Source organism: Corapipo altera, unplaced genomic scaffold (genome assembly GCF_003945725.1).
Source record: "Corapipo altera isolate COAL_440 unplaced genomic scaffold, ASM394572v1 62, whole genome shotgun sequence".
Classification (NCBI taxonomy): domain Eukaryota; kingdom Metazoa; phylum Chordata; class Aves; order Passeriformes; family Pipridae; genus Corapipo; species Corapipo altera.
In genome coordinates, this window is record NW_020884894.1 from 10,022,810 (window position 1) to 10,047,462 (window position 24,653).

General features: G+C 51.1%; 1 protein-coding gene across 2 annotated transcripts in view; it reads left to right on the forward strand.

Annotated features, from left to right (window-relative positions):
• CPNE2 (copine 2) overlaps positions 1 to 24,653 on the forward strand; it is a 43,227-nt gene that overhangs the window by 16,085 nt on the left and 2,489 nt on the right. For both annotated transcript variants that reach the window (XM_027646594.1, XM_027646593.1), the window contains exons 4-14: positions 2,619 to 2,693; positions 5,409 to 5,480; positions 9,162 to 9,245; positions 12,565 to 12,654; positions 12,867 to 12,965; positions 13,771 to 13,857; positions 14,163 to 14,222; positions 16,608 to 16,741; positions 17,439 to 17,493; positions 20,859 to 20,910; positions 22,205 to 22,338. In XM_027646594.1, coding sequence (XP_027502395.1) covers positions 2,619 to 2,693; positions 5,409 to 5,480; positions 9,162 to 9,245; positions 12,565 to 12,654; positions 12,867 to 12,965; positions 13,771 to 13,857; positions 14,163 to 14,222; positions 16,608 to 16,741; positions 17,439 to 17,493; positions 20,859 to 20,910; positions 22,205 to 22,338 — 942 coding nt within the window. The remainder of the gene's footprint in view (positions 1 to 2,618; positions 2,694 to 5,408; positions 5,481 to 9,161; positions 9,246 to 12,564; positions 12,655 to 12,866; positions 12,966 to 13,770; positions 13,858 to 14,162; positions 14,223 to 16,607; positions 16,742 to 17,438; positions 17,494 to 20,858; positions 20,911 to 22,204; positions 22,339 to 24,653) is intronic.

The following is a 24,653-nucleotide window of genomic DNA, read 5'->3' on the forward strand; positions in this document are numbered from 1 at the left end:
GCTGTTGTGTAGCAAATCATCTCTCCTGCTTGAGCATGTATGTGCCGGAATGCGTCTTCTGCTCTTCCTGTGGAAAAGCTTCCAGGGCACAATGCACTTTATAAGCCTTTGGAAGGTCTTTTCCTTCATGAGCCCAGACCTTGTTAGAAGCTGGCAGCTACCTTCTCCAAATGTCTTTGTCCTCTGGCTCAGAAGCAGAAAATGAGGGGGATTTTTTCCATTCTTTTGCAACATCCGGCAGCTCCCGGCTGCTGTGGTACCTGGCACGAGTGCAGAGGCTGGGAAAAAACTGTTACAATGCTGGGAATGGGGAGGAAGGAGGTTCTGTAATAGCTGTGTCAGCATGGAGAGCCAGCCCAAGGTGCTCGGGGACGCTCATGAAGGTGATTGTGTGTTACACAGACTGCACGTGGCAGGTGGGACAAGTGACTTCACCGCTGCCAGCTCAAGAGCTTGACATGTTAGAAGAGCACTGACATTTACAGAGTTTGAAGTTTAATGTCTGGAATTTTGGAAGTGCTCTGTGATGACCTAGTTCTGCTCCTGCAGAGCTTAAGAGACAGTGCAGGCAACAGCCCCTGGCCCTTGTTCAGTGGTTTAGCCCAAACCCATCCTTTGCCATTAGTTCTGCTGCTGCTGAAGCACAGCCAGCTGCTGTGTGGGGCAGCTCAGCAGGGCTGCTTGGGAAGGTCATGGTCCTGGTGGAATCTGCAAGCGGAGAATTTATGGATGTAAGGAAACAGAGCTGAAACCTTGCTGCTCCTAAATGTGGCTCTGCAGCAGCTCAGGGCTCTGCGTGCTGGAGAGGAACGTTATCCCTACGCACTGGGGAGGAAGGTGGAGGAATCTGACCCATCTCTTCCTGCTTGTTGGGTGTCCCAGAAGAGCCCAACACTTCTGGTGCTTGGGAAGGTGATTATATCAGAGCATGAGCCTGGACAGACCCTTCTGGGCTGTGGCAGTGCCGGGGATGGGCAGCTGTTGGCAGGTTACATGTCCAAGGGCTCTCTCAGAACAGCTGATTGTTTTGCCGTGGTGGCATCACTGTCTGCTGTGTCTTTGGGCACAGCTGGTGAGCTTAGTCTGTCAGAGGGGAGAGAGCTCAGAACTTCTGAGCCAGCATTTCCACTCTGCAAAAGAGAACTTTGCTTGTGTGTGTGCCCAGTTTTCGCAGCGGTTCCCATGTCAGCTTCTTGGTGCCATTTAGTCCGAAATGAGGCATCAGCTTGGAATGGAGGGATCTTTTCCTTCCCCTTTTTTCCCTGAAATCCTTTTAGCCTCCTCTCCCTGTGGCCAGGGTGGGCTTGCAGCACAGCCTGGTCGTGGGGCAGAGGTGGACTGGAGGGGTAGCATATGCTCAGGGGTGAGGAGAGGGGTGAAACAGAGAGTGTGGGGGCCTATGGGTTCAACCACCCCTCTGTGGGTTTTCTAGTGGCTGGAATTTGTCTGGTGAGATGTTTCCATAGGCTTTCAGAAGCAAGGGGCAGCTGTGGGCAGCAGCAACCGCACAGTGAGCATCTGACTTTTCAGTTTTGAGTTTGCACTGGAGCTCTGTCAGATTAGACAGATTGCTTAGCGCAGCTAACGAGGTCTCTGGTAGGATTTAAAAGGATGGTTGGATCATTCACAGGCCTGTAATGACCTCTGTGGCCAAAGGAAATGTAACAGGGATCAGACTGCAGGCTGGAGGGTGTCTGTGGTTTCTGCTAGCCAGGGTTGTGAGGAGGTTTCTGCTGCCTGTACACAGTGTGGCACAAACATCTGGTTACACTGGCTGGTGATTCCTGTGGATCAAAAGCACCGGGACACGGCTGGCTCGCCACAACGGAAAAGGGTTTTTGCTTTGAAATGGCAAAAATCACAGGATCACAGAATATTTTAGGTTGGAAGGGACCTTTAAAGCTTATCTAGTCTTGAAGGGCACCCACTGGATATGGGAGCAGAGCACAGGTAGTTCCAGCAGGTTGCTGTATGCTCATGTGTGGGTCTGTGCCTCATGAGGAAAAATTACAGGTTCCCCTGTAATGAAGGCGACCGAAACTCACTGAGATGGGGAAAATCTCTTTAATTCATCTCCCTGATCATCCTGTCTGGCCTCTCACAAACCAGAAGTGAAGGGGAGAACATGCCTTTGGGGGTGCTGACCCCTGTGCAGGGGGTCCAGAATGATGCTGGGGGAGAGCATCCGGACTGTAATCAGGATCCACCCATGGGAACATGGCCTGCAAGCAAGTTCCTGGCAGGGGTCATGTTATAGGTGCTTAAACTGGAGTTTGAGAGATTGAGTGGTGATTTTGCTGGGAACAAATCGCAGTAACCCTGTCTGTGTGAGGTCCCACTGATCTCCTCCACCAAAGAGCTGGTCCCTGGGTTCAGTGGGAGGTGATGCTCCAGCCTCTCAGGCCATCGCTTCCCTGCACTGTGCAGCTGCTGCCCTGCACCCCATGGGCTGGGGTGATATTCCCACTCTCAGGGTCACCCCTGGATGTGGTGCCTTTTTTCCACTGTTGCAAGTGCTTAATCTGAATTAAGTAACCTGAGCAACTAACACCAGTTGCTTATGAGTCTGCTTTTGATCACTTGTGCGATTGTGATTTTATTTTCTTTGGTTTCTCTAGATCGTCTCCAGCAAGAAAATAACACGGGCTCTCCTTCTGGGGAATGGGAAGCCGGCTGGGAAAGGGATGATAACGGTACAGTTACTCCTTTATGTTACCTACTGAGTGTGTAAAGATGGATGGGGGACACTCACCTGGGGTCCAGGAGACAGGGCTGTATCTTGTGAATGTTTTTCCCTTTACCTCCTGTTCTCTTGGCTACTTTGCTCTGTTTAGAGGATGATTTATTTGGGACAGGGACCATCTTGCTCAGTGTCTGTCTGGTGTCCAATGCTGTGACTTCTTCAGCCTCTACCTCAGTCTCAGAAATAAGGAGAACCTCAATCTGGAGAAGTGCAAAGTAAATCTCTGCTGCTGTTGTTTGTTATCTGGTACCAGGCGCCTGCTCAGACCTCTCTGGTGTGGTGAGAGGTAAGAGGACTCATTCCTTTTCCAGGGATGGGTGATTTTATTTGTAGGATAAGGATGGAGCTGTGCCATGGCAACAACTCTCATAGCAACAGCTGCTGAATCCGATGCAGACCCCTTCGGGCAGTGGCCTTCCCGCTGAGGATCTCTTTAGTGATGTTCTTTTTAAAAAAGAAAAGACTAAATTTAGGTGTGTTTCCCTTCTGCCACAGCTCCCATCATTTTTGGATCTCTGCTGTGTTATGGGTTTTGTGAGATGTGCAGCTGGGCTGCAAAGATGTGGAAGAAAAGGCCAGTAAGGAGTTAAACTTCCATCAGGTTTAAATGTGTTGGAAAGGTTTAAAAGCCCAGGACCTGGTGCTGCAAGGGCATCTCCATTGCTGTTTGCTCTAGAGGAAGATGCTTTTCTCTCAACTGCTGCAATTAATCTTTAAATGCAAGAGGAAAAGCTGCAGTGGAGTTCGGAGGCAGTACCTGATGCCATGTGCCATCCCACAGGAACAGGCTCTCAACATCCCATCCAGTGCTTGTGTGGGAAGAGCTGTACCACCTGAAAAGTTTCCAGTCAAGTTCAAAGGTTGCACACTTTAAAAAACAAAGGAAGGTCCCGATCTGTCACTAATGTGTCATTAAACATCCAAGGTCAGAACCATCTGCTTCTTTTTGTACAACTGATACCATTTTCTGATCTGGTGTTTTTTGCCCTGGCTTGGACTAGGTGATGGCAACAGGGTTTTGTGTGGGGTGGATACCTCTCCCTGCTGCTTGGCACAGTGCTGGAGCACAGGCTATGGACACCACTGCAGGAGCAGCCTTCAGTTTTGGACTCACCCGTACAGAACATGGAGTTTGGAGCCAAAGGCTGCCTTTGTCACCCCCATCCCCTTCAATTTTGCCCCAGTATCCATTTTCTTAACTGAGATGACACAGGCGTGAATGCAACAGAAGAACCTTGACTGGATGAACGGGACTGTGTGTGGGTCCCTCGGTGTGAAGAGAGGGGAAGATCCCAAAGCAAAGTACTGTGTTGGTAGAGGTCAATCCCAGGATCTTGCCACACGCCTCTGCCAGAAGCAGAGGTAGGGATGTTGTTTTTGTCCATGCTGTCCAAGAGAAGATGCCACCTGCAACCAGTGGCAGGGTAGCACAAGGACATTCCTGACTTGTCTGCACAGTCTGGCTTTTTCATAGCCTGCAGTGAGCCCTAAAACACTGGATACCAACTGGTCATGCTTTTGTAGGGATCAGCAAAGGGCAAATTTCAGCTCCTCTTCCTCCTGCCAGCTTTGATGACTGTGCACACACACCAAGGACTAGGTGGGAGAGAAAACTGATGCCATGGCTTTGCAATAGGGGACTTTTACATGGAGCAGAGGGGAAAACTGCGCTTTGTATGTGGTGAATGGATCCTCTGTGGGCCAAAGTGTTGTGTCTGCCATGGGAAGGCCTGGGAGGTTGTCCCTCGCTCAGATGCCCAGGCAGATGCAAAAGCTGCATCTCTGCCAGCTCCCTGGCTCTCCTAAATGCTGATAATCTTCTGCAGAAAGTTGTCCCCTGGAGTCCTGCAAGTTTTCCTAAAAGCCTTGCCTGTGACGATGCCGTGTGTCTCCAGTGCAGGACAGCCCCATGTGAGAGCCTGCAAACCTGGGAGCACTGTGCACAAGGACAATGTCCATGCCGTGCTCCTGGCTGTTCTGGTGCCAGCTCCTGCCCAAGGAGGAGAAGGAAGATGCAGCCAGGGATGCTGGGGAATGGCTCAGCCCACCCCGGGGAGCTGAGGGAGGGAGGGGTGGGGAGCAGATGCTTGGGCAGGACGCAGGAAAAAAAAGACAAGTGATTCAGGAAATGTCTGGGAATAAAACTGAATAAATGTGGGGTTTTGTTATAAATGTTCCCTTAAAATACCAAGAGACTCATTAGACCACATTCCAGACAGAACTGGCCCATTGGTGGTTGGCAGCTGAAGCCTTTCTGGAGTGTATGTGAATAAAGTCTCTAAGCTGAAGTAGTCGAGGCTGCACTCCTGCCTGCTGCAGCTCCTTGGGAGCAATGGTGGAGTCTTCATCCTTGGGGCCCTCTTATCAGGTGATAGGGCAGAGCCATGACTCAAGTCCTTGGTGTCACCAGCATCTTCCCTAAGGGATGGGACAGCTGTGATTTGCCGTGCCCAGCTGGGGACATGGAGGATGAGGTGCCACATCTTGCTGGCAAGGGTTTTTATATGGCTTCTGCTTCCTCTTGGCTTAGTCCTTGGAGGCTTCTCCACATCCTGAATGAGCCCTGGTTCAGAAAAACCACGTGAGACCAGCTCCAGAGTGACACTCAAGGGAGGGAATGAGTTTTTTATGCTAAAAATGAACGCAACCTTCCCCTGTCTTTCAGATAGCTGCCCAGGAGCTCTCGGATAACAGGGTGATTACTCTGAGTATGGCTGGCAGAAAACTGGATAAAAAGGTGAGTGGAGCTGTGTCTGGGGGATGTTAAACCTCTGTCCTTGGGATCTAAAGAAATCTCTGCTTTGGGTGCAACAGTGACAGAAAACAGTCCTACTGGAGAAAGCATCAGGGAGAGGCTGGGAGAGTTCAGGTCCTGGTGGTGCCCCTGGCTGCTGGGTACATCTGTGCCTCAGTTTCCCCATTGTCACAATGCACGTGTGGAGGAGGAAAGATTCCATGTGGCACAGGATCTGTGCACTAGCATGGCTTAAAGACGGCAGATTTACTGCTTCAGTCATTTGAAATTGCCTTCTGATGGAGCTGCAAGTTTTGATGCTGCTTGAGCCTGTATCTCAGATGTGCTGAGAGCTTCTGGTCCTTCCAGACCCTCTGAAAATGGAGCCAACATCTGCTTGTGTGTCAAACTGACTTCTCTGAGGAATAAGGGTTGATCTCATGGAGGCAGGTAATGCATGAGTTTTACTTTGGATGTGATGCACAGGAATTGGTGAGCCTTTGTGAACGGTGTCTTCTGACCTCATTTACCAGGCAACCAGAGCTATTCCTCTTGAACCAGTGCTGTTGCTAAGCAATCAATTGGAATATAATTTTTTCCTTCTTCCTAGTCTCTCCAGGGCTTGTGTTATTGGCAGGATGGCCCTCAGTTTGTTTGAAAACAGGGTAAAGCAAGCAGCCAGGCAGAAGGGTATTTGCTGGGGGAGGAGGTATGGTTTGTCCAGTCCCAACATCCAAACTGGATAGGTGTCTGGTTTATCTGAGTGTTTTTCCCACCTGTTGGGAGTGGCTATTTTCTTGCCCTCCTGCTTACCTTGCCTAGTGCAAGGAACTAAATGCCCCATTTAAGAAATCCTCTCCATTTCATAATATGATACCTGTGGGTCTGCTGCCCTTCAAACCATAGTCAGGGTACAGAAATACAGCATCTACCTGGTTACACTGGGATAAGGACTGTGAATAATCCTGTTCTTTCTGGGTCCCCCTCCAGGTTATCAATAGGGTCAACAGAAAGCTCATCCTCTGTGACTGCCTGCTGTCACCAGGTAGTAGTGAGGTTACTTTGCTAATTCCCATAACACAGTGTAGTGTTGCAGTGCTCAAAGTCCTGCTCATGGGCATAAGGGTGCTCATGTCCCTCGTGACATGAATTCAAATGGTCCTTGAGCAAGGAAATTGGATGAAAACCAGTATTTTTTTGGTCATTATTGGTCATGGATGGAATGCAAGTGTGGGAGCTGGGTAAAACTCATTTAAGCTTAGGAAAGACAGCAGAGAAATGGATAAGCAACAAAACCCCAGGGTTAAGGTTGCAGCCTGGGGGGTTACAGCCTCCTGTACCATGCAACATGGAGCTGAGGAGCACGGCTGGAGGCTCAGACATCATAGGAAGGGATTGGATCTCACAGGATTTTCTGGTGGGGCCATGGGATCCTCTTGCTGCACATGCCGAGCTGAAGCTGTGGGCACCCCTTGCCACCAGCTGTGCCTGGAGCTGTGCTTACCCCCAGGATCTCCTTCTGCCATGGTCACCCTGAGGCTGGGACCTCTCTGAGGCTGCAGGCAGGTCCTCCTCCCCATTACATGTCCGTACTCTACACCTACAGCTCACTACCTGCCTTTAAATGCCGAAGCTCCACAGCGGGAGCGTGTCAGCAGCAGATCCGGCCTGAGGCTCTTGTACCTTTTGTCAGATCAGCTCTTGGTGGAAAGCTGTTGAAAGAAAAAATATCTTGCAGAGGAGGAGGAATTTTCACCTGGGACCAGCCCTGTGAACCCAGCCCCAGAGTTGTTGATGCCACTGCAGCTGTGGAGACAGTGATGCTTCAGCATGGCTGGGGGACAGCAAGCGCTGCAAGCCAGGACTGGTGCTGGAAGCTGTGATCTGGGGAGCTGCATCTGCTGGAAGTGCCACCTCAGCCCTCCTTGTCCATGTTGTGCAAGGACCAGTTTGGGTGGTTTAGATACTTGGACAAGTTTGCAGGTGGATCTGGTGTGCCAAGCTCCTTTGGTTGCTCAGTTTCCACCTCCTGCCAGGTCTGCAGGGGTGAGATGTTTGTGGTTTTGATGCCTTAAAATAGCAGCCCACAATCCTGTGGCTTGGAGGCATCTCCCACCTCGCTTTGAGCAGAACAGGGCTGACCAGACCTGCAAACTGGGCTGCTCCATGTGGGATGGCAGCAGACATCCTTCAAAGCTCCCCACTGCCATCGGAGCCAGAGCCTCCACCAGCCCACGCTGGGCTGGCGCTGATGAAGCCGCCTTATGTTGGAGGTTAAGCCAGCATGGGCAGGTCAGGTACCCACCAAGCATTCTTTAATCTATCTGTGAAGCTTGAAAGTGCCAAGTCCAGGTGGTGGGTGTGCAGGATCAGAGCTGTGTCATAACTGTAGCACTGCAGAAAGAATGGCTTGGTTTTCTCTCCTACAAACGTGTGAAAAAGGGTAGGAGAAAAATAGTCTCATCTCACCAGACAGTGTCCCTGTGAGCCCTTATGGCCTGCTCCTCTGGCAGAAGAATTTTGACTGAAGCAGTTTATAGTTTCTCCGAGCCAAAACACTTTGCCAGTGATTGACTTTTCTGGATGGCTTTGGAAACAGGATTAAATAGAAATGTTGATGGATTTTCTGCTGGGGCATCACTGAGAGCCCATGTCCATCCCAGCTGTCACCTCCTGGGCTGGCTGTGGACACGAGGTCCTGGAGTGTCTGTGCTTCCTCCTCTTCCTCCTCCTCCATGCACAGCCCCTTGCATCCCCACTGCATCACTTGTAAGCTCCTGTTCAAACCCATAAGAAGTTCCTCCAGCTCTTTGCAGGACTCAGGCACCCATTTTCCTCTAGGAGGAAAACGCAACTGAAATGACTCGAGCTCTCAGTAAATCATCTGGAGCATTTGGGGCTTGGTTTCTTGTTAGCTACCTCTTAGTTTTTCTGAATGGGAATGAAGCTCTGCTTGGAAAAGCTGGAGTTTCCGTGTCGGTGCCACCGGCGCTGCCCGGGCTGCGGGTGCCAAAGCAGCCCCCGTGCTGACACCCAGCAGGGATGTCTGTGTGTGTGTGTGTACATATTTCTCATAAAGCAGCAGCCCTTTATCAGGAGATTAACTGAGGAGACGCTGGCAGGAAAGGCAGCACACACTGACTCAGGGCTGCATATCTCACAGGGTGTTACATGATCTCTGTCAACACCAGGGCAGCTCGCTCCTTAAAGACTTCCTTTGCTTCTGCTTTACTGCCGTGTGTAGGAGGGTGGATTTTTTTCTCTTTTCCCCCAAGACACTCGTGCGCTTCATAATTCTGTTTTTCCTTTGAAGCTTCGGATGTTTTTCCAAGCCCAAACGCAGCTGCCTCCCAGCTGGGGTTGTTTTCTGTGGCATCTGTGTCCAGAGAGCTTGCTGGGTACTGGGCACCCGCTGGCAAATCCCACAGGCATGGGCTGGGGTGCCAACACGCCCTCCACATCAGTGCTGACATGTGTGGAAATCAAGGGGATTCTCAGGATCAGGACAGGGAGGTGGGCAGGATGCTGCCCTCGGGTGCTGCTGTTTGCCAGTGGGCTTGAGCTGGTCCCATGAGGACATGAGGGTGTTTGCAGGGTTGGCACGGCCAGGGAAAGATGCCTCTTGGGCCAAGCTGTTTCTGCTTGCAGAGCACCATGTAACCCATCCTGTTTCTTCTCCCCCAGGACCTTTTTGGGAAGTCAGACCCCTTCTTGGAGTTCCATAAACCGGGTGATGACGGGAAGTGGATGCTGGTTCACAGGACAGAGGTGAGCAAAACTCTAACCCTCATCCTTACAGCATCTCCTCTTACCCTTCCTGGTGTTGTCTCATCAATCACCTATAAAGCAGGGTGGGATCCAGGGATTTCAGGCTCTCTTCCTGGTGTCCAGCTGAGGCTGCTGGACTCCAGTAGATGAGGATTTACTGAGGCCAGCAAAGTCTTGAGATCTTTTCTGTACTACCCACTACAGTACCTAACAAGCAGAGAGGGAGATGTCTTCTATCCTTTGTCAGTCTCTAGGCTCAGCCTGGGCGGAGGCTGAGACCTGGACCTCTCTCCCTCCACTTGCAGGAGCATCAGGATGAGCTGGAGAACCCATGGGAATGGCCTGAAATTGTTTCAGGGGAGGTTTAGGTTGGATGTTAGAAAAAGATTTTTCACCTGAGGGGTGGTTGGGCACTGGAACAGGCTCCCCAAGGAAGTGGTCCCAGCACCAAGCCTGACAGAGTTCAAGAAGCATTTGGGTGACACTCTCAGGCACAAGGTGTGACTCTTGGACTGTCCTGTGCAGAGCTCAGAGCTGGACTCCATGATCCTTGTGGATCCCTTCCAACTCAGCATGTTCTGTGATTCTGTGATATGGTGGAGAGAGGTGGTGGGAGGTGGGCCAGGGAATGGCAGTGAGGAAAGGTTAAAATGAATTTTTGCCAGACCTTCACCTAAGCTGGGAGGACGCTTGGGCATCTCCAACTTCAGTATGTGAGCACTGGGCCTCCTGTCTCGTGGAGTCAGAGCCACAGCCAAGGAAGCAGAGACCTGTACCAGGGTCCTGGTGGGTATGATCAGAACCAGCTGACCCCTCCCTCTCCCCCCTTGATACCTGCTGTGATATTTTGATCTCAGCTCCCTCTAGTCATGTTCTCAAGCTGTTAAAGTCAGTGATGTTACAAATACCAGGCACAGGATGGGCAGGGAGAAACAGGAGGCTTCTGCTTTAACACCACACTGATAGGTACTTTTTAACTGCTTTTTTCCCCCTCCTCAAAGCTTGTTTCAAGGCTTTCTTTGTTTGCATGTAGCTCCTGGCAGCTGGCAGAAAGAGGAGGGGGGATGCTCACAGCAGCCTCTGTGGCAGAGGAAGAGGGTTCCATCACACCCATCTCACACCCCCTTTTTCCCATCCCTGTTGTTGTCCCTTAAGGCTTGGTTAAGGAGCCCCTTGTCCCACTGCAGCAAACTGCTGTAACAAAACACAGGATGAGCTCAGGCAGAAGGAGAGAGTGGTGGTTTTTTACAGAGTCTCCTCGTATGTTGGGTTTTACCACTGCTGTGCAAAGTCCAGGAGTGTTTCCCTCACTTGCACACCCACCTGAGCACCAGGACATGAGTAACACCCTGTGTCCTCTGGTACCAATATGGGCCAGCCTTACAATCCCAGCTCTGCTTTTTTGGTGCTTTCCCACACACCTTTCCATGCATATTTAATTCATACCAGCTTTAATATTTCTCCCATGTTTCTGTGGGAGCAGGCTGTGACGTTGTTTGGTTGTTTCCTCCTGGTTTAATGTGGGAAGTTGGGCTTTGACTCACCGAGACATGTTTCTCAGACAGGGGGATTTGGAGTGACCTCCAGCCCTTCCTCCTGGAGGAGGTCTGGAAATTGGGAAGGTAACTGTGCACCAGCCATCACTGGGATCTCTATAAACATGTCAGGTTTGTGGGGAGCAGATGTAAATACTGGTGTTTCCTCTGGCTTGCTGCCCAGCTCCTCCCTTGTCCTGTTTCACTGGATCAGGGTCTAGCCCAGTTTTCTTTCAAGTAATGGATGTTCTAACAGCCTCCTCCTTAATAACCCTGAATGCATCCCACTGCCCTCAGAGGAATCCCATACTAGGCAAACCATCCCTGGAAGTGTTCAAGGCCAGGTTGGACAAGACTTGGAGCAACCTGGTCTAGTGGAAGGTGTCCCTGCCCGTGGCAGGTGGTTGAAAGTGGATTATCTCCAAGGTCCCTTCCAACCCAAATCGTTCTGTGATTCTATGACCATCTTCATGTTCTGGGCCTGGATACAAAGAGATAACATTCCCCACCCTTGCAGCTTTTCCATGCAGGAATATAACCAGCTCTCAGTCTGATGCTGGCATTTCTGCTGCCAGAGAAGAGCTGTCTGGCAGGGCAGGATTAGTGTGCTCATTGTTATTTAAGCACAAGTGTGAATGCCCAGCTGGGTGCTGTGGGATAGAGACACCGGATCCTTCCCCACCCTCCCTGGGGACCCAGCAGCTGGCAGCCTGTGGGAAGCACCCTGGGGTGTGTGGGCTCCCCTTGCTCTTCCAGGCTCCTGGAGGAGGTGTTTGCAAATCCAACTAAACAGTGTCAGGGTGTCCCCTGGTCTCGGGTAAGAGCTTGTCAAACAAGATGCCCGTTCCAGATCCCACACAGCTGTTTGCCCGTGGCAGCAGCCACGGAATCTCCTCCTCGCTGCTCTGCGCTGTTACTGCTCCAGCTGCAATGATCCAAGGTTCCTCCACGCCAGATATCCCCTGTGTTTACCCTGCACAGGGAAGAGTTAACCTGCTGCCTGTGTCTGACTCTCCTAAAATTCATGTGAATCTCTCTTTTTGAGCACAACACCTTTGTGGAAGAGGGTCTTTGCCTGCCCTGCCCTCACCTCCGATGTAGGCAGCCTGTGCCCGGAGCCTGCTAACGTTTGCTGAGATTTCCAACAAGCGGTTGCGTTCTCTCAGGAAATGTCAAAAAGCATCAATTAATATTTCTCCAGCTCAGGCAGCAGATGTTACACAGATGAGACAAGAGAGCTCAGTGTGCCCAGGGCTGTTTTGGCTTTCCAGGGCTTGGTTGCAGCATCCTGCTGCTCCGTCTTCTTCGTGGTCAGATCCCAGATGGATGTAGGCTGTGCTGGGGTGCTGGGGAGGGGGTAAGCAATGAGTAGGGTGCAAGCAATGGGATGCAGAGGGCATAAATAGTAGCTGCTGGCCTTGAAGTTGTGGGGTGAGTGGCTGTGCCCATGCTCTGGGCATGGCTGTGCCCATGCTGCCCAGTGTGCAGCAGCTGTTCCCTCAGGCAGGTTTGTTTAATTGCTCCTGGGGGTGGATAAATCACCCAGTGCAATGAAAACAAGCCTGTTGTAACTCACACGTGCTGCAGCCTGAGAGGGAGGAGCTGCTGTGTCTCTCAGTTACGGAGGCAGGAGAGGGCTGAGACTGGGCTTTCTGCAGCTTTGCTGGCCTGCCCCACTGGGAACCTGGTCCCAGGTTGCTCTCAGAGACCTGTCCCTGCTTCGTGCTGATCTCCACCTGTGGGTGTGCCTGTTGTAACAGCATCCCTCTGCTCCCACCCCCCAGGTGATCAAGTACACACTGGACCCTGTCTGGAAGCCGTTCACTGTGCCTTTGGTGTCACTGTGTGATGGAGATGTGGAGAAGCTGATAAAGGTAATGGGGGCCCTTCGGTTTGTTTTGTGGGGATCAGCTCTGGGATTGAGCTGATTGAACACCTAAACCCCCATGGCTGGCTTGTTGAAAAAACAACAAACCAAAGAGAACCACCCCCAAAACCAACAAAACCCACCTTGTTTGGGGTCTCCAGCAGGGGAGGTTGGGGACCTCAGCAGGTCTGAGGCTGGTTTGTGCTCCTTCCACCACAGGTGATATGTTATGACTACGACAGCGATGGGGGACACGACTTCATCGGGGAGTTTCAGACCTCAGTGGCCAAGTTGTGTGAAGCCCAAGATGCCTCTCCAGTAAGTGCTGACATGATTTTGGGGAAGAATGAGGAAGGGGTTCCTTGGGGCTGGTGGTAGACTTTGGTACTTGCACTGAGACGCTCAACCTGTGCCGTGAAGAAGCCAAGTCCAAACTCCTTTCTCCTTCCACCCACACCATGAGTGACCCAGGCCATGGCTGTAGCTAAAACATTTGAGTAAGAGAGTGTGCTAAGGCAGACTTGGCTGAAAATCAGGCTCTGCTGAGATGTCTGAAGCAGCACCCATGATTTGGGGGTGCCCTGTGGTTTGAGGGGCCAGAAGGGGATGTGACATGCTGCTGGGGCTGGATCTGCAGCAGGGACAGTCTGATCCCCAGGAGTGCAGCTCCCATGCAACTCCACACCAACTTTGTGCCAAAGGGGTCCCCATCTTCCCCCTGAGGTGCTGGCCACCTTGGCAGATGCCATCTGATTGAAGGTATGTTGTGAAGTCTCCTGGATAGCAGGGCTTTGCACTGCTGCCTTCACTGGGATTTCAGTACAAGAGCAGATTTTGGCCAAGGTGTGTGGGGGTGTGTAACACATCATGTGTGTTGTTGTATTGAGTTTTCTGTCTGGGAAAACTGAGATACAAAGGCATGAAAGTGCCCTGTCTAGAACTGTGCAAGCTGATGGTGCCAGAGGCAGGCATTGAGCCTGTTTTTCCTCTGAATTTGCTACCTACAGCCTGGCAATAAAATCTTCCTCCTCAGCACTGGAGGGCATGGCCACTGGTGGCAAATGCAGCCACATGGCACAGCCCAACATTGCCCTCACACCAGAGTCTGTCTTGTGTGTTACAGCTCGAGCTAGAGTGCATTAACCCCAAAAAGCAAAAGAAGAAAAAGAATTACAAGAACTCTGGGATCATCATTGTCAAGTCCTGCAAAGTGAGTATGTCGCTGAGATGTTTCCTTCAGCCCCCAGCTGAGCTTGGGTCTTCCCAGGCTCCCCCCATCCCTTCTGCCTCTACCTCCTTTGTATTTCCAAGCACAGGCCCTGCATGGCCTGAATAAAATGCATGCAATTTGTGTAGCACCAAAATATTTCTTCCCATTGCTCTCCTCATGTCCAAAAGTCCCCAAAGGCCCAAACTTGCAGTGACTGCAGGCCTGGGCAATTTCTGTGCATTTATTTGTTCTGTTCTGCAATGATGACAGTTGCTGAAACAGTATTTTGTTGGTGTTTCTTTCAGATAACCAGAGATTTCTCCTTCCTGGACTACATCCTGGGAGGCTGCCAACTGATGTTTACCGTAAGGACTTTTGGTTCTTTTTTCCCAGTAAAAGTAACATGCAAGTAATGGTCAGAACTGGGGAGGGAGTTCTGCATGAGATTTGGCACCAGCTTGGGGTGGCTTCTCAAGGCAATGATGAGCTGCCACGTTTTGCTGTTAAACCATGTGGGTTTTGGGGGTCATTACTGTGATGCTCAGGAGAGGAGGGAGCTTGTCTGCACTTTGGTTGAAGGTCAGGCTCATACAAAGACCTTCTGACTATTCACAAAATGTCACTAACTTCTCTCCCCATCTCAGGCTTTAACCACCCTCATTTTTTTATGGGAAGTCTCCTTTTGAATCCAGCTGAGAGGCTTTAAGCTGTTAAACAGATGCTTTTCAGCCTTTTTACTGGCATTTCTACCTTCTTTCAAGCTGGACCACAGCTTGTCTGGAGTAACTAATCAAGGACATGACAACCCCAAGCGAAACCACCACAGTGCAGAAGTGGGGTTCTCAATTTCTGCAAACTTTCCTGGTGCAGTATCCAGAGAGCTGCAGGCACTCGCAGTTAGTTCAGTTTGTATTTTGTTGTTTTATCTGAAAACATGATGGGGGAAGAGTAGGAGGAGGAGGAAGAGTTGCCATAGGAACAGGAACGATTGGGAGAGCTTTTTGTGTGCTGTTCTGCCTCTGTGTGCTTTGGTCTTGGTGCTGGAGAGTGAATACAAGAGAAAATCAGTGAGTTTATTGGTAGCACAGAGCCTTTGCGTGAATTAGGTTTGAACGCAGAAATCTTCCCCCCATCTAAAGATCTGCCAGTTATTGGAGGGCTCCTCCTGCTCCCAAGGCATCTTTGGTCCAAAACCCTGGGTGTGTTTCCAGTGGGTGCAACACTGCAGAAACACCTGAGCTGGGAGGAGGACACTGCCACATGTACCCCTGCAATTTGGAAAGGCCACTGGCATCCTCCCAGTGGGGACAGAACGGCTGAAGCCATAAGAAGAGGGGTGTTGTGCCAGGCTGCTTGCCTTGTGTTGGAGGCAGCTGTGTCCCTCTCAGATCTGTTGCCCCAGTGCTGCTCTTGGTGGCACTGCTTGCACCAGCAGGGCACCCACCCGTGTGACTCCTCTGAGCCCCCACCCTGTGCCTCAGTTTCCCCCTTGCTGTCTGACCGTGGTGGCTCGGCAGGAGCAGGGTGTGGCTGTTACAGTGCTGACAGGCAGGTTGGTGAGGCCATATGGTTATTTGATGAAGAAATTGGGATTTCACAGAACTGTAGGATGGTTTGTTTTGGAAGGAATCTTTAAAAACCATCCATCCAACCCCACTGCCCTGGGCAGGGACACCTTCCATTAGACCAGGTTGCTCCAAGCCCAATCCAACCTGGCCTTGTACACTTCCAGGGATGGGGCATCAACGGCTTCTCTGGGACAACCTGTCCCAGTGTCTTGCTACCCTCACCATACATTTCTCCAAATCCAAACTCACCCTCTTCCAGTTTAAAAACATGTCCCCTTGTCCTGCCACACCTGTTTTACCAACCACACTGGCACAGGGTGGTGACACATCCTGGGCTGTGATGTCTTCTTGCCCCGGACAGGCCAAGGTCCCTTCTCAGCCAAACTGCCGCTTGTCCTCTCCCATTATGGATACGGAGCAAAATCCCTGGTGAAATCCCTGAGCTCAATTTAGGCAGTGGGGTTATTTTGGGTTTTGCCTCTTTGCTAAGCAAACAAGGCGGGCGCAGTCACGCCGCCCGCTCGCCTCTTCCCAGCTCTTCCTTCCCAGTCACATCGAATCGGGTGGCTCAGCATCTCGCCTCTTCTGACCAGATTTAACTGGGCCTGAGATAGGCATTTCTACAAATGCCTTTAAATAGAAAGCCTAATTGAGGAGGAAGAAAAATGAGTGCCTTTGCTGACAGAGTCCCCTGAGAGCTCAGCATATATTGGTCCCCGGGGAAGCCTGGCGACGAGCAGATCTTTCTGCTGCAGGGAAAGGATCTGCTCAGGGTTGTGATTCTTTGGTCAAAGACCTTGAGATCCAAATACCCAGATGGCCCTGGCTGCCTCAGTGTCCATGGGGCTACTCAGCCCCAGAGTATCTGGGAGATGGGCAGCGAGAGCCCTGAGCTGGAGGTGGTGGTGGCTGGTTCCAGGAGCAGGGACTGCTTCAGGACACTTCATGTGATGCTCCCCGATGAAAAATGGAGATGTAAGAGTGAATAACTGCCTGCTGTATTTAATCAGCCTTTCATAGGGAAGGTGAAGAGATGGGTTTTGTTAAACTTTTTCAAAAGTTTGAGGTTTAGGTTTTGACAGAACAGCGTGTGGGCCTCAAAGGCAATGGAGGCTCAGTGGCCAGGTCTGTGGTGGTGCCTACTAACAGAGGATGGTTCTGTGCTTCTCTCTTGTCCCCCAGGTTGGGATTGACTTCACAGCTTCCAATGGGAACCCACAAGAACCCTCCTCTTTGCACTACATCAACCCCTTGGGGACAAACGAGTACTTGTCAGCTATCTGGGCTGTCGGCCAGATCATCCAGGACTATGACTCGTAAGCACCATGCCCTTCTGCCTCCAGAAGGAGGCATTTTGGAGATGTTTCCCTGGCTCCCCAAGGGCCTGCTGGGGTGCATCTGCCTTGATCTCTTTGTGTCTGCAAAGCCAGGGCTAAATAATACTTTAAAGGTATTATTTGCCTTACACATTGGGATGCAGGAGAGGGTCGGGACAGGCTTTCTCCTCTCCCCATTGCCTCTGTGGAGAGACAGGAGCATTAGCAGAGATGGAGCATCCTCTGCTGGGAGCAGCTGGCAGATGCCCTCGGCTCACTGGTGTTTGCCATCAGAGCTGTGGCCCCAGGCTGCCTCATTCCTCAGACACCCTGAGGGGTGGAGAAAACATCAGAAAAATATAATCTCAGGCATCAGTAGGGTAAACAAAACAGAAATCTGTTGCTCTTGCTGTGATGGCTTTTTGTGTCCAAAATGGATAGTTTATTTTTAAAAATCCTCCAGGGTTACAAAACTGCAGAGGACTTAGGTGTTTGGGCAAGAGAATGCTCCTGATCCCTGTGGGAAACAGAGCAAAGCTGGACTCTTTTATCTCTAAAGACCAAAAGCCAAGGGGGACTATCTTTTCTCTCTGTTCAGCTCCCATGATTTTTAAAGGCACTGTATGTTTTGGGAGAAGCTGTACAAGTCTGCTTCATGTGTGTCAATACAGCCATATGTTTTCCTCCTTCTCTCTAGAGACAAGATGTTTCCTGCTCTGGGTTTCGGTGCCCAACTCCCGCCGGACTGGAAGGTAAAGTGTTGTGGCCACCTGTGTGTTTGGGATGGGATTGTCTTTATATTGCCTGGGCAGGAGCTGCTGGGATTTGGTCGGGGAAACGCTGTTGGGCAGAGGGGGAATGGGTGGATGTGGGATCTCAGCCAGAGAGGGGTGAGATGTGGTGGTGTGGGTGGGCAACAAGGCAAGGATGGGGCACGAGCAGCCGGTTCCTCCCTTCTATGTTGGCATGAAAGCAGCAGCTCCCTGGCATTAATGGGCAGAGCCAGGCGTTGATTCATTTTCCTGGCAGGAGGCAGGAACAGTTCTGCGGAAGGGAAAAGGCCCCTGGATGAATGTGTCAGACGGCAGCAGAGTCTGGAAGGGGGCTGGGACCTGGGGAGCCTCAATGGGATGTTGCACAGGCAGAACCTGCAAGGACTGGAGCAGAGAAGCTTTCCCAAAAATCCACCCTGATCTGTGGTTGGGATTAGATGCTGGAGAGGTTGGTTAAAGGCACCCTGGTCCTGCAGGGGCTGAGCTGAGCATTCTGCTCATCCAGAGGGCAGGGTACAGAGCTGCTCCCGCAGCCTGGCTGCCGGATGGGGAACATCTCACAGCTGAGACAATGTGCCAGGACACCACCACCATCATTAATTACTGGCTGGGTCTTTTGACTGCTCTTTGCTCACGCCCTTCATGTGCATTTTCTTTCTGCTCACTGGTTTTGAGGCGTTCCCAGCTTCAGGCTGGGGTTGAACCTCAGTGAGCCCTTTGTGTTCCCTGGGAGGGGAGCTGTGCCCTGGGCTGAGCACAGCGGGGCACGTAAGTCACGAGCAGCTGGGAATCGGGCTGGGAAGCTCATCTCTGCCAGCCCTTGTGGCTGGGGATGTCCTGCCCGCTCCGGCTTTGTGCTTTTCTCTGCTCTCCCGGCAGCCAAAATTCATGTGACTCAAGTGGGAGCTCTCGCTGTTTGCCAACCACAGGAGATCCCTCCATGTGCACTTTGGAGCTGATTCATTCCCTCCTTGGCCAGCAAATGTCTCTGGTCTGTCACTTCACCACTTTTGGTGGGAAAATCTAGGTAGGCAGCTTCCAAGGTCCAAGAGCCAGCTGCTGCCAGGGATTTATTACTTGAGGGGAAGAATAGGAATGGAAAATTCAATGGGGATGGAAAGGGTACAGCAGCTCGGGCTGCTGGGGAGTGGATGAATTGTCATGGCAAGCATCCTGTTCTGCTGTCCGTGTGTGCAGGTCAGTGACCATGGGAAGGGCATTGCTGGGCTGGAAAGGGCCCTTCCAGCAAGGCTGGAGGCCAGTACTGGGTTCAGGATGGTGGTTGGGGGCCTCCTGCAGCTTCCCATGGGCCTGCGGATACTCTGTAAATATTACTGGAAAAAACACCTTGTTTTCCCCTGAAATGATGTCTAAACCCAAACAAACCCCAGTGGGGAGCAGCTTCTCCCTCCCCAAGTGTTTGGCCTGTGCCTAAAGGTCACCCACCCTAACACCAAGAGTGACCCATCAGTTGTGTCACGTCAGCAGTGGGGCCATCCCCGGTGCATCACCCCACACCACCCCAGCCTGGGCCTTCACCCCTCCCCAGCCCGCGGGCTCTGGGCATCACCAACTCAGCTCACTCATTAAAGACTTTTTGACCATCAAGGCTCTTTGGGTAACTTCAAAGCCAAAGCAGCAGTTGTCCATGAAAACCCGTGCCCTGTGTGAGGGCGGGCAGATAGCAGGGACCCCCAGACCCGAGTGAAGATTGTCAGGAGACACGAGTGGTGCAAAGGGTGCTTTGTGCTCCCGTTGCCATGGCTCCCCCAACGCTTCCCAGGCGCCCGTCGGAGCGAGATGTTTTGCACACAAAAGTCTCGTTGGAAATGTCAAAGAACATCTTGCCATGTAACAGCTCTGTAGAGAGCCTCAAGTGGTTTCCCAGTAGGGAACAGGAGAGGGAAGCAGATGGGTTATGGTTTCTGAGGGATGAGCAAAGGCAAGGCAGCAGTGGAGAGGGGGATGCTTCATGTGGGAGCCCCACCAGTCACCTGGGTTTGGGAGAGGGAGTTGGCCAAAGGAAGCTGGGGGCTCCACTGATGTGCAACCCCCAAGACTTTCCATCCTTTTTCCTTTATATATATATATATAGAGAGAGAGAGAGAGAGAGAGAGAGAAACTGAGTCACAGCAAGGGTGTGATTCCTTAGGGAGATGACAGAGAACCCTCTGTGGGGTCGGTCTCACCCTTTAGGGTGGCTTGAAAGAGTTTCTCCCTGTGAGTGTGATACCTGTAGATGCACCATGTACATTTAACTGGACTCTGCAGAAACTGTTTTCAAAGGAAAAGCTGAATAGGGAATAAGATCCTTTTTTAAAATATTTTTTTTTTGTTATTTTGAAGCCCTCTTGTTGATTTTTTTTTTAGCGGATATAAATATATATATGTAAAATCCATATTTACATATATATGTAAAATCCATAAAAACTCCAGAGGAGGTTTTTCAACACTTCTGCACGTAGGGGGTCTGCTCCGTAGACAGTGAGGAATACAGCTTCAAACCATTTTGTTGTTGCTTAAAAGAAAGAGAAACCCCTCTTTTGCGGTGCAAAACGTGGAAATATTTCTGCTTGCCTTGTCTATAAATACTCGTGTGGCAGAATTTTGAACGTTTTGTAGAAAAAAAAAAAAAAAACAAAACGGAAGCGAACCCATTACAACTGCAAATCAATTGAATTTGAGTGTATTGCCCAAAATTGAGGCTTCTACGAGAAAAGGTGTATGCAAAGCACAGTCATGCATGTCAGGCTGCCTCTCTAGCCTGGTGCCTCTGGGCGTTACTGGTTCGTGCTCAACAGGAACGGGGAGACCTGAGCAGTTCGCCGGTCCGGCAGCACATCAGCTTCTCAGCAACGGGGGGAGGACTTCTGGATGACTTTACTTTTGTTTGGTTGCAATTTCCCACCCCACAGCCTCCTGCAAAAAATAGCTGCTGCTGCTGCTTTCGACACAATGCCCAGTGTAATTGGAAAGTCTGAATCAGACGCGCGCTGCGTTTGCAGCCTCGGGAGGACTTTTGCTTCAGACGGAGCTCCAGAGGACAGTCGTCGTGCCAGTGTTGTGAACACGCGTGTCCCGGAGCAATTCCCATGCTGGAAAGCTCAGCAAACCTCCACCCTTCCGAGAGGGAGACAATATCCTTGTTTTGTAACTCTGGCACAAACAGGGTGGGAGCTTTTTGTCCCAGAGCCCTTGAGCTGGTGGCCTGAAAGCTCAAATCATCACCTCTGGTGCTCAAAGCATCAGACCTAAACCAGCTCTGCAGCATCAGCTAAACTGATAGTGAACGGCCTGCACTGCATTGGCCATCCAGGTTAATTTGGGTCTGTTCTTCTCCACAGGTATCCCATGAGTTTGCCATTAACTTCAATCCCAGGAATCCATTCTGTTCAGGTAAGCATCTGCCAGGTCTATAGACTCCTCAGATGCCTTCAGTGCCTTCTGTCCTTCCTCTGCATTTCTTCATTAGCATCTTCATCCCTGAAAGCGTTCAAGGCTGGGTTGGATGGGGCCCTGGGCAACCTGATCTAGTGGGTGGCATCACTACCCATGGCAGAGTGGCTGGAACTAGATGATCTCTAAGGTCCCTTCCAACCCAAACCATTCCATGATTCTGTGATTTTGGGGATGTTTCAAGGTCTGTTCAGAGACAGACATGAACAGTGAAGCAGATGACAAACTAATGGCACGCTCAGAGGAAAGCAGAGAAAATTTGGGGGTGTGTAGGAAGGCCCAGGGTAAAATGCAACTGGATTCAGACGGTGTAAAATCCGCCTTCGCTCTGATGTCTGGTGTGTCCTACCAGCCGTCTGCTCCTCCAGCAAGGCTGCAAGAAACACAGGGGCTGTTTGGCAGATGGGGAATTCAGACTTAACACTTCATTTAAGCAGCTGAGAGCTGCTCACTGTGGTGGCTGAAGGACTGCTCAAATCCCGAGTGATAAGGGCTACCGTGGACCCCAAAAGTTGTCTTACCCCGGCAAGATGGGCCTCCAAACCTTGCTGGCTGGTTCATGAAAGCTCTCTGTGAACATCTGCTTTTCTGCTGCCTCTGCTTTGTTCAGTCCCTCTCCAGCAGCTACAAACCATTCACTGGATCTGATGTATTGCAGGCATTATGGGGTGCAGAAGCCACCATCCTGCAGCTCTTATTAGTGACAGGTCCTTTCCAAAGGACTGATGATCAACTGATTAATTGTGGAATTGGTCATTTTTGGATCACACACCTTTCAGGAGACCAGCCATCTACCCTGTTCTGCTGTGGCAGAAGTTTGGGAGCTCAGAGGGTTGTTTTGCTTCTCTCCAGTGTTTTAGGGATTTTTTTATGTCCAGTTTTTGGTTATATTTTATCTCTGTCTGGTTTTTTCATTATGTTCAGAGACCAGGAGTTGCTTTTCTTTTTGCTCCTCCTCTTTGGCCGATTCTGAGATTTTTTTAAGAATCAAAGGAATGCCTTCATTGACTGTGGGCACTACAAGGTCTTCCCTACCCCAGAAGGTCTGAGAACTCACTACAAAATGACTGAAGTGGAGCTGGATGAGTTGGTGGCAGGGAGCTGGGGGGGAGATGGAGGCAAATGGATCTAAGTTCAGCTCCATGACAGCATGAGATAATGATTCCTAACTGGACTTGCTGTGGTCCTGAGCTGTGATGCATTGTAATGCTTGGCTTCTCTGCTTTCCCTGAAGGTGTGGAGGGCATTGTCCAAGCGTACTCAGCCTGCCTGCCCCACATCCGCTTCTATGGACCCACCAACTTCTCCCCCATCATCAACCACGTGGCCCGCTTCGCAGCTCAAGCCACCCAACAGGAAACTGCATCCGTAAGTCCATAAGAGTCCACGGTGGGTTGGGAATCCTGACAGCTTTGGGCAAGGAATGCAAAGCCTGAGCTGGATTTTGTGTGTTCCCCTTCGCTGTGGGCTGCAGCCGTGGGTCCAGCATTGCCAGTGGTGACCGGGGTGTCCTCTTAGGGGTGTGAAGAGCATCTGAAGCCTGCCAGATAGAGCTCCCTTGGGTCCCCGTGGCAGCAGGCTGCCCATGGAGGATGGCAGATCTGGTCCCTGGGTTTTGCTGGCCAAAACTGTTCAGCTTGGCCATCAGCACATGCATAGTAGCAGATGTTGGGGTAAAAGCTTCCCTGATCCCTGCCTGGAGCGAAGCAGGATCACACCCAAAACCTCTTCCCCGGGGGGACCTTTTCCAGCCTTGCTGTCAGTGCTGTTGCTCTTCCCAGGTCCAGGCACAAGGAAACACTGAATTTGGTTTAATTCCGCACAAATCCAGGTCGCTCCTCGTTTTTTCGTTTTCCCTCTCGCTGGCAGTGGGGGAGGGAGAGCCCACGGGCTCTGCACTGAGCAGAGGCGCTAATCATATGCAAATTGCACCCCTCCGCTGGCACTAATAGTTTAATCAAGGGAGATTTTAAATAATGGGCACTAATAGTGCCGTCAGAGGCAAGGCTGGCTTAGCTCAGGCATTTTTTTTTTTGGCAGCACAAAGCGTTATTGATGAGGGATCTCGCTGCCTCGGGGTCTTCTCTTCCATCCCATCTTTGACTGGTGGCATCAAAGCCACCCCTGGTGCCGAAGCCTCTGGTGGCTGCCTGGGCCTGCCCTCCTCTTCCTCCCGCTCTCGCTTGCTCTCAACATTTCAAACAAAACCAAAAAACCTTGTAGTTTTTCCATGGCAACAAAGATCACAAACACCGGAGTCCCTGGCTCTTCAGGGATGGGAGACTTAAATGTGTTGGGGCTGGGGGAGGAACAGAGGGATTACACGATTTGACTCTTGGGGAAGGATTAATAAGCTTCGGGGAATTAAAACACACCTTTCCAGCAGGGTCCTTGCATCAAAACCACCCCTTTTCTTACCTCATGCTGTTTAGTGCTGCCTAATCCCTTCAAGTCCTGCTCACCCGCCTGAGCCTAATTGCTGATATCGTTAGCAAATGATCAGAAATCATCCCCAGAGCCCACACGGATTCAGAGATCAGCCATTTTAACAACAGAAAGAGGAGAAAGGAGGAAGGTGCTGCTGGGGTGCTGTGCCAGTGGAGACCCCAGCTTGCCAGGGCTCAGTTGTGGGGCCAGCCTGATCCCTGTGCTCCAGCAGCTCCGGCTGTGGCTCGGCAGAGGTGCCACCCCAGCTGGGTACTGCAAGCCCAGAGGTGCCACCAGCACACCTGTCCTGCTGCCACTTACTGACACCACCACAATTGTCATCACTCCTTGGGGAATCTCCCAGCAAAGCTCTCCTGCTGTGCCCACTGCTCCCCTGCTGTAATCTCTGATGCTTGTCACCCCAGAACAGCCCCTGGGCTTTGAGGCTGATCCACAGCAGCAGCTCTTACTCCACTTGACCTCTGAAACATGTTGTGATAAACATTTGATGAGCTCTGTGCCCCCGCCCCTTTTCCTGCAGACTTTCCAGCATTTTTCTCTGATCCTGTTAAGGATTTCACAGAAAAAAAAAAAAGAGGGAACAAAGGAAAATAGCTCTTCCTGTGTTTCTGGTACAGAGGCCAGGGGAGGAAGGGGAGAATCAGCTTAAAGTGTTTCCCATTACCAGCTGCTCCCCTCAAGGTTTTACTCTTCCTCACATGCTGGTTCCCAGACAGGGTCAGGCCCCAGTCCTGCTTCCAGTGATGACCAGTGCAGGTCCTCTCCTGAAGTTTAGTCTGATCCTCCAGATAGATGTTGGGGTGTTGCTCTCCAGATCTGTGTCTCCCCCCAGTTTGCTCTGAAAAGTTCGGATTTAGGGGAAAATGAAAGCCTGGGCAGTGCTGTAAAGGCAGGGCTAATGCATCAAAAAGGGGCCGGGGTGGGGAAGAAGGGGCTGGCTGCTGCCCTGGCTTGGGAAAGACTCTTCACCCATGTCCTCGGGTTGTGTTTAAGCTTGACCCAGCCTTGTTTGTACTTGGAATTTAGCACTGGAGAGCATCAAGAGGAAATGAAGCTTAGGGAAGGTTTCAGGAGATGTGGGCTGGAGGAAGACCAAAAAAACAGGCTTGGGGCAGTGCTCCCTTTTTGCTTTTCCAGGATGGCTGCGCTAGTGGTTTTCAGAGGAAATGGAAAGAATGAGGAGAGGAACAAAGGGCTTTAATGTGTCTGAGTGCTTGTTTTCGTCATTTCTCCAG